At 43.3% G+C, this 21,629-nt stretch overlaps 1 protein-coding gene across 1 annotated transcript in view; it reads right to left on the minus strand.

Annotated features, from left to right (window-relative positions):
- SFXN3 (sideroflexin 3) overlaps positions 1 to 21,629 on the minus strand; it is a 245,707-nt gene that overhangs the window by 155,856 nt on the left and 68,222 nt on the right. The window contains exon 3 of the mRNA XM_078643640.1: positions 9,323 to 9,496. Coding sequence (XP_078499766.1) covers positions 9,323 to 9,486 — 164 coding nt within the window. The 5' untranslated portion in view covers positions 9,487 to 9,496. The remainder of the gene's footprint in view (positions 1 to 9,322; positions 9,497 to 21,629) is intronic.

The following is a 21,629-nucleotide window of genomic DNA, read 5'->3' on the forward strand; positions in this document are numbered from 1 at the left end:
GGCCGGGTCCGAGTCAGGAGCCCAGTATTTCTTCTGTAGCCTGGAAGGTGCTGCCTTAGTCACTGCAGGCGTGAGGAAGAGGTCCAGGGCCGGTTCTTCCAGGCCCGGCACCAGTGGTAGTAACGGCTGAGACAAATGCTTCTGGTGGAGCGTCTCGAAGATGACCGAAGTCTTCGGAGTGGGCACCGTCAGAGTAATGCCCAATTTCGCCGCACCCCGTAGCAGCACGTCCTGGAAGGACACCAGATCGTCGACCGGTGAAACCCTCGTGTCCGGTGAATCCGACAAGGTCGGGGAGTAGTCCCTGGTCCCAGATGACCTGGTCCGTGACCGAGACCTGTGTCTCCTGTGGCGCGGTCTAGATCGGGTCGAAGACCTGTGACGCGAATGGTCCCTTCTCCCGGAGCGGGAGCGCGATCTCCCATCGCGTGGGCGCTCCACCGGTTTCCGCGGAGGAGTCTTCCGCGGCCTCTCCTGGGGTTTCGGGGTAGGCGTACCCTTAGGAGGTGTCGGAAGCAGAGGCAGGGACACCGACCTCGGTGGTCTATGAGGAGGGATAGGCGGCAGAGGCTGCCCCGCCGGAGAAGGCGGAGGCATGAAGGGGAGCGGCGGCGTAGCCGGAGGAGCCTCCTTCGGTAGAGGAGGAGGGGTCACAGGCCTGGTAGGCGTATATACCACCGAGTACCTCGTGCCCGATGACTTCTTGGAGGAAGGGGCCTTTGATCCAGACCCTCCAGAGCGTGAACGACGCCTCTTACGTCCTCCATCAGATCCAGCGTGACTTTTGGCGCCAGAATCCCTCCTGCGCCTCTTAGAGGAAGTTGAGATCCTAGGAGACGCTGATCTCTTCCTGCTCGACGTCGAGCGTCGTTTTTCAGGCGTGGAACGGCGATCCCTTGACTCTGGCGTCGAACGCCGTCTCCTCGACGTCGAGTGTCTCTTCCTCGACGTCGATCGTCTCCCCCTCGACGACGAGCGGTCAGATCTCGACGGCGAGCGTCGACCCTTCTTCCTTGATGACCGCTTCGTCGCGGTCCTCGACGCCGAGGAGCCCCTCGACGTCGAACTGGTCGACGGCGACCGGCGGTGTCGCCTCGACGGCGAGCGCCGGTGTCTGCGTCGACGGCGATGCCTCGACGTCGACGACGTCGACGACGCCGTCGGCGGCGACTTCGACGGCGGCCTGGCCAGGCCTCTCGACGTCGATCTTCCACGCTGTCTCGACCCGGAGCCCCGGGGAGAAGGGGAACACACCGTCGTCATCCCTCTTGACGTCATCGTCGATGCTATCGACGTCGACGGAGACCGGGACCTTTTGCTGGTCTTCCTGCCTCTGGGGAGCCCCCCAGAGGCCTCAGCAGGGGCAGAGGGAGCCTTCCCAGCCTGCCCAGACCCACCTGCAGCCTGCAGACGCCTCTCTTCTAGGCCTTGGAGCCTAATCTTCTGTCTTTCCCTCAGGGTCCTTGTAGAAAAGGCCTGGCAGATGTCACAATCCTCAGGGACATGATCAGCAGGGAGGCAAATAATGCAGACGTCGTGTGGATCAGTCTTGGCCTTCTTCCTTCCACATGCTGGGCACTTGTTGAACAAAGCAGGCATTTTAGATCCCTAAAAGCCTGAACAAACACACACAGAAGTGAAAGGCAACACCAAGAATCAAATGAGAACACTTTAAAAACCAAAAAGTGTCAAAAAAATCCAATAAACCCTTGACAAAGGGGGAGCTCGATGCACAGGGTCCTGTAAGCAGGAGCCGGAAAAAAGAACTGAAAGTAAGTTGGACCTGCTATGCATTCTGGGATACTGGGAGAAAGTTCTGGAAGATTCTCTTAAAGGCACAGTATCCTATTTAAACCACATAATGGCAGCCTATGGGGCTTGTCTGTCCAGGCCTTCCTCTCTATCATTCTGAGGGGTTTTGCAGTAAAAGCAAGGGAAATCTGGACAGGCTTTGCTGTTTGTGGATTTTTGGTGGAATTTCTAGTTGAAGTACTGGACAGTGTAGCCTGTGAATATAGGCTGCATTATTTGTCTTTAAATTTTCTCTTAAGTGTCTTTGCAGTTCTGCAATTTTTTGACAACTTAAGAGATTATTTTTGATTGCCGGGGTCCTCGCACATGGGCAGGACTATTCACTAGATTATGACTATACACAGAGATCCCCTACTACAGAAACACATTTTTGCTTCTTCGCAGTTATTACCTTCTTGTGGATACCTCCTCTTCTGAAAATTGTGGTTGTTTCCATTGTAGTTTCTGTTAGTTGCGTTATCTCCAGGTCCACCTGTGTTCGCCAGGTACCTTAAATCTGCTTGAGCTGTAGGTTCGTCACCATACCTTGTCCCCAAAATGTGTAGTGATGAAGGTCCACACAGTAAGGATGCAATTCAGTAAGATTTATTCAAGTAGTTAACAAGTAGTAACGTTCAGAACATCAAGTAGTTAAGTTGTAAATCAGAGCCCCACCAGGAGCTGCCTGTCAGCTGCTCAGCCCATGACCAACTGTCACTTTACCTCTCTGAGTCCCAACATTCCGAGGCATCATCAGACACCAACATTCTAATGAGTCAGAGCACAGGCACTGGCTGAGCAGGGGTGGTAAAATACCTTACAATATAAATGCAGGATACTACAGACTTGTTCAGACTCTTGGAGATTCTGAGACAATTTGCACAGCTTATCCTGCACGTGGCCTGGAGATGTGATCTTGATGTCAAGTGGGTCCTTGTTTAGTTTTAGATTGGTCAAATTTTTGACAATCTTCTCCTTGAACAAATTTGAGAGATTCTTACTAAGTGTAGCCGATGCTATAATAGGCTGTGAGAGGGACGTAGGATAGAAAAAGACTTCACATTGACTATTACCTGAGCAAAGTATTTTTGCGATCTGTGATAATGCTTCACTGCCACCCTATAGATCTCCTTATCCTTTTGGTGAATAATGCAATCTCCACTGCCTTTCCAGATGTTTACAGTGTTTCCTTATTGCTGTTAGTTCTGAAGAAAACCAAGAGACCGGAAGACGTCTCGGTTATCCACTACATGTTGTGGGGGCATCCTTGTTTACTACCTCTAGAAGCCACGTATTTGAGGCTAAAGTATCATCCTCCATGTATCTACTTAATATGGGCTTAGAACTCCTTAACAATGACTTCATTTCAGCTACCATAGCCTTCAGCCACCCCTGTATTATCTAGGGGTGATTCGAGCATCTCATTCCTTGAGGGCCATATTAATGCCCCAAGTAAAATAGATTATAGACTGGTCTGAAAGTGGAATAGCTTTTACTTTTCAATCTATAACTTCCCCATTCGAGAAAATGGGGTCAAGAATGTACCCAGCCCGATGAGTCAGACAATTAACAAACTGACTCAAATTTAGGGATGACAGCTTTTCCAGCAAAAGAGTTGCTTGCCCATCTGTAGCATTATCAATATATTTATTAAAGTCTTTGAGGAAAGTGAAATTCGAGAACTGCACTAGATGATTCATCCAGAGACTTAAGAAAGTCTACTGGGTACCTCCGGGGCCGACAGACTAAGCCCCCTGCGAGGGATAGTTGTGATGAGATAGAGAGAGAAAAACCCTAGACTACAGCGCCTATGAGGTGGGTAAGGGAAAAGGATGAACACTTAAAAGCACATTGGCAGAAACTGGATGTTGTGATGAGTGCAAGCAAATGTGAATGATAGTTGAAGAGCCCAATTAGTAAAGATGGTTTGCATTTTTATTAATGATTTTTGTTTTATTACATGAAGCTGATGAGACCTCAACGGGAGATAAAGTAGATGATCTCTCTAAATGAAAAACAAACAAATGCATATCACTTGATTCTACCACAGTGAAGTAGGAGTCCATACCCAGGAATTAAAAGTAGACATACCACCAGAAGTCCATCAATCTACAGGCAGTCCAGTTCATTCTGTGTGAGGAAGATGCATTGATAATATAATACTTACATACAAGAGGTATATGACCAGGGTGTTAAAGGGCCTACTATTGACTATAATCTAGAATCTACTCTCTAAGACAAGATGTTCTGTACTCTTGATAAACTGGCAGACCAACAGCTTACATTAAATCAGCTAACAAGTGTTATAACAGTGACTGTGCTGAAAGGTAAAGTAAATGGCAGAACCAGGAACAGATAAACTTGGCAAAACCCAATGGAGGGCAGATCAGAAGGCAGTAAAAAGCACAAAAATTACTTGCCTTGCCAAACGCATTGTTGAGGCTCTGGACCGAAAAAAGGAGATGGTATGTTATGTTATGTTATGTTATAATATGCTTATATAGCGCATGGCTACCCCAGCAATGAGGCGTCCCAGCGCTTGCGGACATGCCTAATTACAGAACGACCAGAGTGGAGGCGGCAGAGTGTCAGCTCGCAAGGGAACCCTAAATAGAAGAAAACAGCCAGGTTTTAATGTGTTTTCGAAAGAGTAGATGGTCAGTAATAATACGCACACTTAGAGGGATAGAGTTCCAGAGTTTTGGGGCCAGATATCTAAATGATCGGCCTCCGGCTCTACACCTCCGGATCTTGGTGGTACGGGCAAGAGAAAGGTCCGCAGAGCGGAGAGCACGCAACGGAACATAGAACGAACATATTCCTTGCTAGATTTGGGGGCCAAGGCAATAAAGCATTTTATGAATAACACAAAGGGTTTTAAATTGAATGCGTTGTTTAACGGGCAACCAGTGTAGCCTATGCAAAATCTGAGAGGTGTGGCAGCTTTTCGGCAATCCGAACAGAATGCGGGCTGCAGCATTCTGAGCCCTTTGCAGTCTGTTAACGACTGTCAGGTTGGAATCAAGCGTAAGGACATTACAATAGTCTAGATGGGATAAGACCATAGCTTGGACAATTGTCTGTCGGATGGAGGGTTCGAAAAAGCAGAGAATGGGTTTAAGAGAGCGTAGGCGTCCATAACAAGTGCCAGCTACTCTTTTGGCATGGGATTCAAGGGTAAGTGAATTGTCTATAATCGCACCCAGATTTTTAACTTCCCTCTTGGGCGTGGGAGGCGGGCCCAATGTAGGGGGCCACCACTGCTCATCCCACTTCTGAGTGTCACTGCCAATAAGGAGAACTTCAGTTTTAGATGAATTCAACTGGAGGCAGTTCTCTGTTAGCCAGCTGGAAATGGCCAAGATGTCTTCTTGAAATTTGGCTTGATCCCCCACGGTGTCATTAGAAAAGGTGAAAATTAGTTGCGTATCATCCGCGTAGGAAATTAATTTGATGTTACGTTCCCTGGCCAACATGGCCAAGGGGCGGACATACACATTAAACATCGTGGGGCTGAGGGCAGAGCCCTGTGGGACACCGCAGCCTAATGGAAATCTGCTGGATGAGTACGGTGGAGCATGGACCTGGAAGGAACGGTCAGATAGAAATGACACGAACCAATCCAGAGCTCCATCTCTGACACCTATCTCCCACAGTCTCCTAAGCAGGATCCCATGGGAGACAGTGTCGCACGCCGCACTCAAGTCCAGCAGAACTACAGCTGAGGTGCTACCCATATCCTGTGCCACCCTTAGATGTTCCGTAACGGCCAGTAGGGACGATTCCGTGCTATGTTTAGCACGGAATCCATTCTGAGACTCTTCCAAGATCCCATTAGTCTCCAAAAAACCAGTCAAGATGGAATTTACGTGTGCTTCCGCCACTTTAGCCAAGTACGGAAGCAGGGAGATAGGTCGGAAACTTTCTGGCTTGGAAGGGTCCAGGGTGAGTTTTTTTAACAAGGGGACCACCTTGGCATGTTTCCAAGATTTGGGGATAGTAGCTGCCTGCAGAGATCTACTAATCAATTCCCGCCCTTCAGTCATGATGGAGTCTTGGAAAAGTCTAAACATCTCTGGTTTGACAGGATCTTCCGGGGACCCAGACTTGATTTTTAAAGCCAGGAGTTCCATATCTGTCTGTGAGATGAGTGGAAGGATTAGAAGGGAATAGGGAAGATCCGGTGGGTCTATGATAGATCTATAAATCATAGAAGAGCCACCCGAATTGAATGAATTATAGATCCCTTGCACTTTGTTGATAAAAAAGCAAGCGAGCTCTTCGCATTGCGAGTCAGACACTATTATGTTGTTAATCCCCTCAGGTGACTTAGTCATCTCCTTCACTAGCGCGAAGATAGTTTTAGCGCGATTAGTGCTGGCATTGATCAGATCAGTGTAGTAACTGGCCTTGGTCTTTTTTATAAGCCTATGATAGGCTTTGGTGGCGATTCTAAAGTTGGTTTTGGCTAAAGGATCGTAAGATTGCCTCCAGGTACGCTCAAGTACCTTACACTGCTTTTTTTTAATTGTAAGCGCCTCGCAGTACCATGGGTGGGAGTGTTTGCGTTTGGGCCTTGACATTTTCTTAGGTATAAAATGATCCAGGGACTCATTGATCCACTCTCTATAGGCTAAATCAGCCTCCTCCAGGTTGCCAGACCAATCTGTATGGGAGTTTATTAGTCTAGCCTCAAATGGGGCACCATCAAGTTTATGCCATGGGCGCCTCCAGAGAGGAGGAGGAAGCTTTTCCCTAAAGCTAGCTGGGATCTTAATAGAGATCTGCACCAGGAAATGATCCGTCCAGCTAAGAGGACTGGGGGTAGAGACTAGAGTTCCCTGGATGTTTGAAAACACCGGGTCAAGTAGGTGACCTGCCAAATGAGAAGGCCCTTCAACCAGCTGACATAGTTGGCAGGCTTCTAGGTCACCCAGGAACTTCAATATAGCCGGGGAGTCGCGGGACTCAAGATGGAGGTTGAGATCCCCCAGTATGCTGAAGTTCACTGACTGCAAAATAAGGGCAGAGACAGTTGAAACCAATAACTCCTGGAAAGCGCTCGCTGGCCCGGGGGGACGATATATCAAAAGGCCAGTGAGAGTGAAGATGTCCGAGACCCTTAACTTAAAAAGAGCGCTTTCACAGTTGGCTATAGTTGTGGGGGAAATAGTGCAGGAGTAGATGGTTTTAAAAATCACCGCCAATCCCCCACCCCTTCCTTTAGATCTATTCTGAGTTTGAATAAGATAGTCAGGGGGAAGGGCTAAAGCCGAGGTAGTCAATGAATCATTAGTTAACCATGTTTCCGTTAAAAATAACAAATCAGGAGAACAATCCGTAAGGAGCTCATGAATATCCTCGTGGTGTTTAACAAGGGACCTACAATTAAGGCTTAGTATCTGTAAGTTTGCAGCAGTTTTTTCCTCAGCGGCAGAGGCCGGTGGAGTAAAGACAGCCTCCGTGGCCTCAAAGCCGCAATAGTCACACTGCAGATAGTATGAGCCTGGGTGCTAGGAATGGGCCACACAGGCCGACTGACATTGAAGAGCGAGTAGCTCCTCACATGCAAACGGGGCCATTTCGGCTGACTGATCTTTAACAAATTTCAAGAATTATCTACACTTAAAATATTGAAAAATTCAACTCGCAATGCCAGCAACATTACGATGGTCTGCTAGAATTCTTTGATCAGAAAAATTCTAATATCTGTAAATATATCATCAATAAGTTTGAGCAGTCAATGATAAAACTCCTATCCTAAACGCCTCTTCAATTCGTATTTAACCTCCTCTTCGAAGAGGAAGTGACACATAAGCCAGGAACACCATCCCCCCAATAATACCTTGCCCAGCAGCATTCATGAAGGAGGTCCTCCCATCTCTAACAGCTGATTTTACGAGCATAGTTTTTATCTTGAATAAAGAGAAGCCAATACATATGATTGTTTATTTTTTATGTGTTCCATATCTTGTAAACCGCGCATATTTAACCAGAACTCTGTAAAACACTTTCTAAGAATCTTTTCCATTGATTCTAGTTATTGAGTTTTCTGTTTATCTTACGTTGTGGGTATAGTCAACACAAATTCTTGCTCAGTGTCATAGTTCATGAATCGCTAAAACACCCCCATCCTTAAGAAAACAAATGTAGAGTTGGTGCTGTCCAGATAGCAGCCAACTGATAAACTACCCTCTCTATTTAAAGTCTTTGAGAGAGAAGTCATCAGTCAACCACAAGAATACCCGAAGCAGGGCATCATCTTCAACGATCATCAGACTGAAACAGGGCCTTTTTGAGACACAAAAATATCATTAGTAGACATTAGAGGAGACCTCCTTCTTCCCCTTGATTGGATTGGCTTTTCTCCTCAACCACAGCCAACAAATATTTACATGATTTTCTGATTCATATTCCCATAGTACATAGTTCCAAAGGGATCATCCCTTTCCTCACTGCAATTTATTATTTTATTATTATATCTAAATACTCCATCTTTTTTAAATGATCACCATCAGCTAAAACTCCATATGTAGGATGATAAAACTGAGATACACACCTTCCTAGAGAACAGTACAGAGAGACATTCAAGCATTGCAGAGTACAGGGTGAAGAAAAGTTACATTTGTCTGAACGGATCCAAGGCTGATGCCCAAACCGTAGGATGGGTCAGTTCAGAGCCAGCACATTTCAACTGGCTGCCTTATATGGGTATCCCTCCCACAACTTCCTAGCACATCAGAAACCTGGGGATGATTTTCAGCTCAGACATCGTCTTCAGCTCACAAATCAATGCAGTGGTAAAGGGAACTAATTTCAACTCTCTTCTGTGGAAAACCCTCCTGTTCCTCCAAACTGAACACAGCATTGAGATTACATATGCTCTTGCCATAGTTCAATCAGGCTTCATGTCTCTACGTTCCTGCCAAAAGCCTATGTTTTTTGTTACATGGCAAACAACACCCAATAAAGTAAAATGTGGCAGAAGATCTATGGTGGTATAGGGTTAGAATCTAAGTAAAGTTAAGAGGTTTTATGACATTAACATCCCTTCTGAATGTGTATCCCAGCTACTCTGTTACTATTAAGCGTCTTATGCATATGTCAACTTATCATGGGTTACAATAATAGAGCTAACAGTCTACAGCCAAGCACGGAATCTGCTTTGAGCATTTTTGTCAGCATAGTTTGATAAACCACAAATTCTTCTAAAAGTGAAAAAATCTCCTTCAGCCTGCGCAGGCCAGTAGATGAACATTCAGTTGTAGAAGCTGCTACTATAGCTTGCGCCCCCGTCATACACAGTTTATGACCTCACTCATGACATGGTCTATGAAATCATTTATGACTTCACTGATGACATCTCAAATGACACCATTGCTGCATATTGCAATCTAAATTGCTATGGCTTTACATGTACCATACTTCACATTAACCATCAACTAAAGATATATGGGAAACCCTCATTGAGTATGGTGTTAAATCTGTATGCAATTGTTCAGGAATTTTTAAACAAAACGGAGCAGTGCACCTGTAATTATGAACGATCTTCTTCGCATCTTCCAGGATTTCAGAGGAGAGAAGTATGTTTCGTGGATCAGTCACCATGAAGAAATGATTGGCCCTTCCTCTGAAGGTGCTCTGGTCCCATCTTGGTTCTTTTATGTTGATATTAAAGGGCAGCTCTTGTTCCATCTTCTATAAGCTAGGCAAGACACACAACAGACAGTAGATATCAGTTTCCACCTTCAAAATTTTAGGGTATCTGCAAGAAATTTTCTACATTTTTGTGGTGAATTACGAAATAAAATCGGCATTAAGAAAAAAGGGATTTAAAAAACAATGGTTTCCTATTCACTTTCAGCAATTTCCATTTTTATGATATATTCTGACATTGTCATGTGCAGCGTAAGGGTAATGTCCAGCTTCGTTATATAACCTAACTCCTTTTCAATTCATACAGCTAGGACATGTCAGTGGTGTAGGAGTAGTGGTCAATATGAGCCTTCAATGATTATTTACAATTTTATCACATTTGTGCTAATGGAATTGTTAACAACACAGTGTGACATGAAAGATGCTGAAGAGTATAAGGCATTTCACAGTGAAATTAAAATTCACATAAATCGGGCTAAATAAAATCTATAAAACGGCCAAGGAAATTGTATTTTTAATAACTGTACACAACATGTTTATCCCTGTAAAGCGCTCTGATACCCTAACGGGTCATGTTCGATCTATATAAAACCTCAAATAAATAAAATAAATAAGCATAATTCAGGATTGTAGTAAATTTCAACCCATAAGTTTCTACAGTAAGAAATGTAGCTATTAAATTTGATACCAACCTCTCTTTTGCACCTCCAGTTCAGAACACCTTCTCTCTTTGTTTTGCAAAAACTTAAATCTTTAAACTTAACATCGAGATTGGATTATGCTAATAGCCTGTACTTGGGCTTCCTGGCCTATCTGGTTCACAAGCTTCAGATCATTCAGAACGCAGCAGCAAGACTGATTTTGAGAAAACCTTTTCAGCAATCTGTTATTCCTTAGTTGAAACGTTTGCACAGGCTGCCAGTGACTACACATACTCGATTTAAAGTGCTAACTCTTGTCTATAGAGCCTTCTCACAGAAAGGTCCATATACTTAAGGAACAGACTTGAAACCATAGAATCAATCTAGAGCCCTCGGATCACAGAACCACAGATCATTGCAAGTCCCTAAAGTTCGTAAAGTCGGAAGAAAGTTCCTAAAGTTCGTAAAGCCAGAAGAGGAGGCAGATCTTTATTATATCTACCATCGAAAACTTTGAAACAATCTCCCCCTAGTTTTATGGATAGCTCTCTCTGAATCCAGCTTAAAAAAAACTGAAAGAGTTTTCTTTTTGATTAATTACGTATCTGGTGACCCATTCTCTTTTGTAGTATCTAAAGACCTTCATGCTGTTAGCACCGGATGCTTCATAGGAAGCAGCTTTGCGCTGTATAAATGGATTATTATTATTGACGCTTCGACCCTGAAGCTTGCATCCCTCTGTCATCATCTAGACTAAAGAAAGGCATAGCCAGTCTTGCTTCTAACAATTATGGTGGTAAAGAAGTCCTTAAAAAATCTTGTTTACGAGAAAGCTGCAGAGACAGTTAGCAACAGAAAAGTAAATTCTTTTGACACCGGTCACCTTTTTACAAGTCAAAGGCCACCTCAAAAGTCAGTGGTGAGGTAGATAGGGCTACCTTACAGCTATATGAGTAGGGTTCCCTATCATGAATTGTATTATTTATTTATTTAAGAGTTTTATATAACGCTAGCCAGACCAGAAGGTATCACAGAGCTTGGCCATGTCATTATTGTGAGACTCAGGAATGTGGAACATGTTTTTAATTTTTCTGCTATAAGAACACATTACACATTCATTCTAAAGGCTCACAGCTATATAATTGGCAATAAAATTTCATAACGCATATACATGATTGAGTACAGACAACTGCTACGGGAGTTACATGATCGCAGCTATTATTATCATATCGGGTAAGTAACTGTGTGTGTGTGTGTGCGTGTGTGTGCGTGTGCGTGTGTGTGTGTGTGTGTGTGTGTGTATATCCTCCTCAAGGCAGCTGCTCTTTAGCGTGGCAGATTTTGTGGCTCACGAGGATGGTTTTGCGCTTCACCCCTTTTATTCCCCACAGGAACGTTGCGCACTCAGGGGTGATTTCTTCAAGTATTTTTTGTTATTATTGCATGTGGTCATGATAAACTACAAACCGACAGAAGCGTTTCAGCCCTATGCTATATACTTTGACATCGCTATTGGATGGCTGGGGTGTCAGGAACATAGTTGATGGGCTTCTAGCATCTCCGGACCAAACATGCTTTGTTGGGCAGCCATCTTAAAAGATATATATCTGCAATACATTTTAAAATATTTCAATGGCATAATTCATACACTGGGTTTCATGTGGCTACTTACACATATGTAAATGCTCATTTCTATAACTCTTTATAAAAATTCACATAAATAATTCAAAACCAGAGGCTCTGTAAAAACCCAATTGATTGAACCAGCTATGAGACAATTCTCTCCCTCCATTGACTTAAAGCCGGTTAACTTATTGTACTTGCCCTGTTAAAAACTGGATAACTATACATTTTATAATTATTTTTTATCTTAAAAGCCAATATAAATTGCAAATCATATGGGACAGTCTCCAATACACGTACACATTTAACTCTATTGCTCTAAATGGGCTGTGTAATCATATGTGGATGAGTTAAGTCTGGCCCTTTATATATATATATATATATATATATATATATATATATATATATATATATATATATATATATATATATATATATATATATATATATATATATATCAAAAACTTCAAGTTGCCACTTGTGAGGACGCCCACACGGGGGAATAAACCTTTGAAGGTGAGTGTGCGCCGCACAACCAGATTCGTGCATTTCTCCATTAATCTGCAGCTCTACGCGTTTCAGACACACAGTCCTTGTTCACGAGCTTGACAAAAGAACCTCGCAGCCTCATGTTGAACCACCTTTACTTGCTTTATTAAGTCCGCCCCAGTGGGCGTGTACTAATGCCATGATTAGCAGTCCCAGAGCATTCTGGTATTCGTGGTGTTTAACATCAGCATACTTTCCATGTGGACGCTGCAAAGTTCACTTTCTTAGTGTCAATTAAAAACCCCAGTGGGTAGGTTAAAACACACGGGCTGGTGATGTTGCAATGAAACACTCACTGTGGAACCCTCCGTTCTTTTATGGCGCCCAGCCTTTTGAACACCAAAGATCCGCATTGCAGCAGCGGTTCGTCCTCGCGACCTGGCAGGGCCGCAAAACATCAAAAACTTCAAGTTGCCACTTGTGAGGACACCCACACGGGGGAATAAACCTTTGAAGGTGAGTGTGCGCCGCACAACCAGATTCGTGCATTTCTCCATTAATCTGCAGCTCTACGCGTTTCAGACACACAGTCCTTGTTCACGAGCTTGACAAAAGAACCTCGCAGCCTCATGTTGAACCACCTTTACTTGCTTTATTAAGTCCGCCCCAGTGGGCGTGTACTAATGCCATGATTAGCAGTCCCAGAGCATTCTGGTATTCGTGGTGTTTAACATCAGCATACTTTCCATGTGGACGCTGCAAAGTTCACTTTCTTAGTGTCAATTAAAAACCCCAGTGGGTAGGTTAAAACACACGGGCTGGTGATGTTGCAATGAAACACTCACTGTGGAACCCTCCGTTCTTTTATGGCGCCCAGCCTTTTGAACACCAAAGATCCGCATTGCAGCAGCGGTTCGTCCTTGCGACCTGGCAGGGCCGCAAAACATCAAAAACTTCAAGTTGCCACTTGTGAGGACGTCCACACGGGGGAATAAACCTTTGAAGGTGAGTGTGCGCCGCACAACCAGATTTGTGCATTTCTCCATTAATCTGCAGCTCTACGCATTTCAGACACACAGTCCTTGTTCACGAGCTTGACAAAAGAACCTCGCAGCCTCATGTTGAACCACCTTTACTTGCTTTATTAAGTCCGCCCCAGTGGGCGTGTACTAATGCCATGATTAGCAGTCCCAGAGCATTCTGGTATTCGTGGTGTTTAACATCAGCATACTTTCCATGTGGACGCTGCAAAGTTCACTTTCTTAGTGTCAATTAAAAACCCCAGTGGGTAGGTTAAAACACACGGGCAGGTGATGTTGCAATGAAACACTCACTGTGGAACCCTCCGTTCTTTTATGGCGCCCAGCCTTTTGAACACCAAAGATCCGCATTGCAGCAGCGGTTCGTCCTCGCGACCTGGCAGGGCCGCAAAACATCAAAAACTTCAAGTTGCCACTTGTGAGGACGCCCACACGGGGGAATAAACCTTTGAAGGTGAGTGTGCGCCGCACAACCAGATTCGTGCATTTCTCCATTAATCTGCAGCTCTACACATTTCAGACACACAGTCCTTGTTCACGAGCTTGACAAAAGAACCTCGCAGCCTCATGTTGAACCACCTTTACTTGCTTTATTAAGTCCGCCCCAGTGGGCGTGTACTAATGCCATGATTAGCAGTCCCAGAGCATTCTGGTATTCGTGGTGTTTAACATCAGCATACTTTCCATGTGGACGCTGCAAAGTTCACTTTCTTAGTGTCAATTAAAAACCCCAGTGGGTAGGTTAAAACACACGGGCTGGTGATGTTGCAATGAAACACTCACTGTGGAACCCTCCGTTCTTTTATGGCGCCCAGCCTTTTGAACACCAAAGATCCGCATTGCAGCAGCGGTTCGTCCTCGCGACCTGGCAGGGCCGCAAAACATCAAAAACTTCAAGTTGCCACTTGTGAGGACGCCCACACGGGGGAATAAACCTTTGAAGGTGAGTGTGCGCCGCACAACCAGATTCGTGCATTTCTCCATTAATCTGCAGCTCTACGCATTTCAGACACACAGTCCTTGTTCACGAGCTTGACAAAAGAACCTCGCAGCCTCATGTTGAACCACCTTTACTTGCTTTATTAAGTCCGCCCCAGTGGGCGTGTACTAATGCCATGATTAGCAGTCCCAGAGCATTCTGGTATTCGTGGTGTTTAACATCAGCATACTTTCCATGTGGACGCTGCAAAGTTCACTTTCTTAGTGTCAATTAAAAACCCCAGTGGGTAGGTTAAAACACACGGGCAGGTGATGTTGCAATGAAACACTCACTGTGGAACCCTCCGTTCTTTTATGGCGCCCAGCCTTTTGAACACCAAAGATCCGCATTGCAGCAGCGGTTCGTCCTCGCGACCTGGCAGGGCCGCAAAACATCAAAAACTTCAAGTTGCCACTTGTGAGGACGCCCACACGGGGGAATAAACCTTTGAAGGTGAGTGTGCGCCGCACAACCAGATTCATGCATTTCTCCATTAATCTGCAGCTCTACGCGTTTCAGACACACAGTCCTTGTTCACGAGCTTGACAAAAGAACCTCGCAGCCTCATGTTGAACCACCTTTACTTGCTTTATTAAGTCCGCCCCAGTGGGCGTGTACTAATGCCATGATTAGCAGTCCCAGAGCATTCTGGTATTCGTGGTGTTTAACATCAGCATACTTTCCATGTGGACGCTGCAAAGTTCACTTTCTTAGTGTCAATTAAAAACCCCAGTGGGTAGGTTAAAACACACGGGCTGGTGATGTTGCAATGAAACACTCACTGTGGAACCCTCCGTTCTTTTATGGCGCCCAGCCTTTTGAACACCAAAGATCCGCATTGCAGCAGCGGTTCGTCCTCGCGACCTGGCAGGGCCGCAAAACATCAAAAACTTCAAGTTGCCACTTGTGAGGACGCCCACACGGGGGAATAAACCTTTGAAGGTGAGTGTGCGCCGCACAACAAGATTCGTGCATTTCTCCATTAATCTGCAGCTCTACGCGTTTAAGACACACAGTCCTTGTTCACGAGCTTGACAAAAGAACCTCGCAGCCTCATGTTGAACCACCTTTACTTGCTTTATTAAGTCCGCCCCAGTGGGCGTGTACTAATGCCATGATTAGCAGTCCCAGAGCATTCTGGTATTCGTGGTGTTTATCAGCATACTTTCCATGTGGACGCTGCAAAGTTCACTTTCTTAATGTCAATTAAAAACCCCAGTGGGTAGGTTAAAACACACGGGCTGGTGATGTTGCAATGAATATATATATATATTCACTAAAAAACAAAGGTTAAAGTAACGTTATAGTTAGGTGAATTTGTCAGTGTGAACATTAATGTTTTGAACTAAAAAAACACAGAAATACACCAGTTATAGTTAGCAGCGCTAACGCTAACTATAATTTGTGCCCCTGCCAAGCACTGCTTGTGATTCACATATGACATCAGTCATGACTTTATACAACATCATTTATGACATCAATGATGACATCTCAAATCACATCATTGATTACATCACTGATGATATCATCCATTGAGTGGGCTAGTTTATTTTACAGTTTAGATTGTGGGAGATAACTACCATTTTACTTTTGCGCTAAAGTTTGTACAGATTGGGTCCAGCTGATTGGGTGTAAGTACTTAGAAAACGCATGTCCTCCTAATGCACCATGGCTCTGTAGAGATATTTAACACATTATAAATCTTTTCTATTCAAGAGTAACTCTGAGTACAGGTGACAGTAGACTTGTGTTCCACATAAGTATTTTGGTACTGCAGTAAAAGCTTCCAGCAGGGCAAAAATTCTACGTACTACATACTACGTATTGTAAGCAGCCTTGAGTTACTGAAGAGAATTGTCCAAGCATGACAATTGCGATTCTCCTATTAACATGCCTAGAGAATCTAGATTTCATTAAAGACACGGAGGCTCACATTATGCAATGACTTTTAATTGCAGATCCAAGCCAGTCGCATCACAATATAAAGGTTCCAATAAGAACACTGAGAAGAAGTAATAGGCAGAACATAGCAACCATCAGCCTCTTTTAAATGCGGCTCCAAGCAGATAAGTAGCTCATTTCATTCTCTCTAATATAACGTTTTTATCTATTAACTGAATGTTAGATATTTGTCTGGGGAGGTTTTAGCTTAAGGCAAGTTAATTACCCAACATTCCCTTGTCTTTCATTAATACTGGCTATGTCCCTGTGACAACCTCTACCCCCCACCCTCCCCGGATCTGCAATTTACGGAGATCCACCTACTTTACATAGAAGACTGTGTACACCTGGTACTAACCTATGCATGTATGCTTATTTTGCTTCAGAAGATTTCACAATAGTATGAACGGAGGAGCAGTAGAATGTTTAGCACCTTCAGATCTTGTTTATTTTTAGTGAATAGTGTCTTTTTTGACAGCTGTCGCAAAAAGTGTGCACCGTTCATAGATATTTTTTTTCATTTTTTGTGGTGAATTGTTTATGAAAGTTTCAGTGCTTGCAAACAGTGTGGTATAAAGTAAACTCCCTTTATAGAGTAAACACTGTTTACAGTACTCAGTTCATTTCTTAATGTGGTCTTGGTGCATGTCAGGGGTTTGATACAGAAAAAGCTGTCTGTAGTAGGGCATTTGTTTTGGAATTGGCATTCACTATTTTGGCTTTATCTGAACAATTGTATACAGATTTAACACCATACTCAATGAGGGTTTCCCATATATCTGTGGTTGATTGTTAAAGTGAACTATGCTGTAAAGCCATAGCAATTTATACTGCAATATGAAGCAATGATGTCATGAGCGATGTCATGAGTGATGTCATAAATTATTTCATAGACCATGTCATGAGTGATGTCCTATTTGTGGTCGGTGGAGAAGTGTGGCTCACTGGTTAGAGGCGGCAGATCCGTAAGCAGAGAACGGCCCGGGACCAGGGTTCGATTCCCGACGCGGCAGGGTCGTGGGCCAGGGTCAGCGGACTTGATAATTCTCGCCTCGGTGCCTACTCTAGTCAGAAACCAGACTCGGCAACTCTGGGCATCAGCTTGCCTCATCTTCACAACGGCCCCCCCAGACCGCCGGGGATGCTTGGTCGCACCTTAGAGATACCCATCAGGGACCATCTCTCAGGGTGAGCCAGGACGGGTTCCCCAGCGGTCGAAGCGTGGAGATACTCCTCCGGGAGTCGATTCCTAGCGCTATATAAAACCCACAATTAAATTAAATTAAATTAAATACAATTAAACAGTGTATGGCAGGGGCGCAAGCTATAGCTAGCAATGCTAACTCTAACTGATTAATTTCTGTATTTTGTTTACTTAAAAATGATTAATGTTCACACTGACAAATTCCCCTAACTATAATGTTACTTTAAGCTTTGTTTTTTTCAGTGAATTTCTAAGTTTTTAGAAAAATGAGAACAGATATCTTTATTTCAGGGAATTTCTAGTATTTTGTTTAAAGTAAATTAATTATTTTTGTTGGATTATGTATGTTAGAATTACTTTATAATATATGTTATGTTATGACACTATATTAGAAAATAACTTTATTTGTGCAAAAAAACAAGATATGGTTCACAGTTTGCAAAATCTTGGCAAAATGTGTGCGAGTATAAAACAAAAATATTCAATAGAAGTTGTTTATTTGCTCAGATATTGCAACTCTAATAGCAAGACACCAGCAGTCTTTTTTGAGGTGTAATTACTCTCGCATAGTAGGGTGTGTGGGGACCGGCCTCTCCTTCCAGACCTCTCAGATGAAGGGTGTAAGTAGTAGGGTATGGGGAGGGACTACCTTCCCCTTCTAGACCTCTCTCAGATGACAGTTGTGCAAATTAGGGTGTATGGAGGGACTGGCATCGCTGCTGAGATCTCTCTTTGTAGTAATGGGTATATTTAATAGGGTGTGGAGAGGGACTGGCCTCTCCTTTGAGACCTCTCTCTCAGATAACGCATGTGCGTAGTAGGGTGCATGAATGGACTAGCCTCTCTTTTGAGACCTCTATCTCAGATGATGGGTGTGCGTAGTCGAGTGTTTGGATGAGCCTTAACTTTACTCACAACTCTTCTCAAACCAATGAGCTTATATAGTAGAGTCTGATAAACACTATCTCCAATAAGACGCCTTCATACACTAACAAGTGTGCATAGCAGACTGTATTCAAAACATCATCTACTCCTTCCTCCTTTTCACAAACAAGATCGTAAAGATTACATAAAAAAATATACATTTATTATCTTCACAGTAGTTATCCCTTAGATACCTCCTCTCTAAATCTAGGAGGGCAACATTCCTATCTGCTGCCCTCTTATATAGCTTTTTAATTTCATTTCCAAACATCACCAATTTTTCACAGTAAACATTAATAGCAGTTACTTAATTTCTAATATTCCAATAGTCAGCCAATCAGAGCGCTTGCTCTTGCGGGAGAGCGTGAAGGCTCGCGGGAAAAATGGGCCTCTTGATCAATCACAGGCCTCCATTTTTGATTTTGCCCTTAATACCTTAAAAACTACTGAACAGATTTACCCCAAATTACAAAAAGCCCCATCTGTGCACCAAGAGCTAGCTTCCTGCCAAATGTTGTATAATTCCATTCAGCAGTTTATGGTAAAACCTGTCTTAAAGAAGTCTCTCGAAAATGCTTGGAGATTTTACATTTTGGGACTCCCCCTTTTTTTCCCGGCCCCTGCTGAACGGATCACACTAAATAAAATCCAGGAAGCAGCTGAGGTGGATGAACTTTTTTTTAAAGTTTTGTGAATATTTGTCAAAGGTATTAGCAAACCAAAAAACGCTCCGGCTATGGAAAAGCAAACCTACTGGCAAATGCCAGTGGGTACATTGCCGTTATCAGGGAAGAATAAAATACCTGCATTCCACAAGGTCAGCAGAACAAGGATCATTGAAAAACCTCATCTGGCTAAATGTCGCATCACTCAAACGTGTGGTCATATGCCCTTTCTGGAGCACTGGTGCAAACAGGCTAAAAGGAACTGTGGAATTTAAAACTACCAAACCTTCAGTTTAAAATAGGACTGAATAGAAAAGTAAAAATTAAAGGCCAGATATAGGTAATTTCAATTTACCGATTCCTAAATACCGAATTTTACCGATTCAGTATTTAAGAATCGGTAAATAGTATGTAGGTAAAAAAATCGGTAATTTTTACAGATTCGGTAATATTCGTTATTACCGATTCGGTATTTACCGAATCGGTAATAAGGAATACCTTCCCATTCATTCCTATGGGCCTATTACAGATTCGGTAAATACCGAATTGGTAATAGGGAGAGCATATGCAAGGGTGACAGGGTGTCACATTGACACCCTGTTGCACCCCTGAATCGTGCATGTGTGCACATGTGGCGCACATACACTGCCACATGGCACTTTTAAAAAAGCACAAAATTGCTTTTTTAAAGGTATTCAATATTTACCACCAACTACATAACGAATCCTTAAATCAAAAATGCACTGACTTGAGTGCTCCCTATATAGGATTTAAGGATTCGGTAATTTACCGATTCTGTATTTTAAGCATTCAGTAATTTATCGATTCCTTAAATTACCGAATCGGTAAATTACCAAATCCTTAAATCCAGCCACCTACATTAGAAAAAGCTAAATACCGGTTGGTAATGGGAAATTTACAGATTTTCGGCCGTTACCGACCTGTATTAAGCTACCTACATATGGCCCCAAATCTCTTGAATCTGATCAAAGAGCATTTGCTAAACGAGATCATGCCCATCTGGTCCTTAGCAGTTACGATAGGGAAGGGTCCACAAAAATATATTATGGAACCATTCTCCTATTACAAAACGAAATACCTCAAGCTTTGGATGGGCTCTTTTTTGTCATTAGATCTATATCCTCCATAGACAGTTAAACCTGAGTCGAAAACATGTTGATTATGCGGTCTATTCCAGGAATCAATAACCTATTTGTCCGGCATATGCCCTATACACCTGGAACACTGTAGAAGACTGCTTCGGAACCTGTGGACCAAGGAGGGGTCACCGACTGTACCATCTGCCGTTAGCTTCCTATTGAAAAATGCGCAGCCGCAAGCGATCACTAAACTTGTAAAATTCCTGGAGAGTATAGACAAGCAACTGAGAAACAACTCAGAAGTACCAAACGAAAGAAGGAGAGGAACCCTGAATTTCAGCCGTTCCAAAGAATACCTTCAAATAAAAATATGTAATTGCGTTTTTAGATACTGGTTTTGATCTAAGCAGACCGGACAGTAATAGTAAGCTTTCACAGGGCGAGATTTTAACTAAAGATTGTTTTTTCAAGTTATTAGTTACTTATTGAATCTAATTTTAAATTATTAACAGTACCACCATTGATGGAACCTGTTAGAAGACCTATGGTGTATTTGTCGAAGCGTTATCAGTTCTATAAAAATTGTGGCACCGACCATTATTTTAATTCTATTTGGCACTACAGCACTTTGATAGACTTAATTGTCTAAATAAAGTATTTATAATCCCGTACACTCAATAACTAGTGAGCGATAGTGCAGTTTATTGGCAGCAAAAACATTGGTAGGGAGACTTCACCCCCACTCACGTACCGCTATCACAAGCAGCCAGGGAAACTGTGGGAAAATAATTCTGGAATGACATATATACCTGCATGCCGATAGTTTCCACCCCACCCAACTAAAAATGAGCATCCCCTATGCTGAGCATCTCAGGATGAAACGGAACTGCAGTGAGGGGCAGGCATTTGAGATTGCTCATAATGACCTCACTAGGAGATTTAAAAATAGAGGTTACAAAGATCAAGTCCTTTCAAAAGCATTGCAAAAGGTCAGCAGCATCAAAAGAGAAGTCCTTTTGAAACCAAATGAAGGGAAGGAAGAGACAAAGAGACAAAACAATGAGGAAATAAGGTTAATCACTGGGTACAGTGCCTACCACACAAAGGTGAGAGATTGGGTGAGTAGGCACTGGCACCTAATTAGAAATGATCCAATGCACAGTACAGTTGTAAAACGGAGACCACAGGTGACTTTTAAGACAGCTAAGTCCATGAGACAAGAGCTGGTAGATAATAGTCCAGAAATAACAAAACCAGAGACTTGGCTGAGGGCGAACCCAGGCTTTTATAAATGCCAAAAATGTAGGGCCTGTACAATTGCCCAAAATGCTAAATCAGTAATGTCTCCGTTCATGGCAAAACCATGGAAAATTAGATGCTTTCTGAACTGCAGAAGTGACCATGTAGTTTACATCCGACAGTACTCGTGCCCAAAGCTATATGTTGGAAGCACAATCCACATGGTTCATGTTCGCATTATTCAACATATGCGGGCAGTGAAGAACAATAATAAAACATATCATGTGGCACGCCACATTAATGAGATCCACAAGGGTAATTTGGAAGATCTAACCTT

Source organism: Lissotriton helveticus, chromosome 5_1, assembly GCF_964261635.1.
Source record: "Lissotriton helveticus chromosome 5_1, aLisHel1.1, whole genome shotgun sequence".
In the NCBI taxonomy this organism is placed as follows: Eukaryota; Metazoa; Chordata; class Amphibia; order Caudata; family Salamandridae; genus Lissotriton; species Lissotriton helveticus.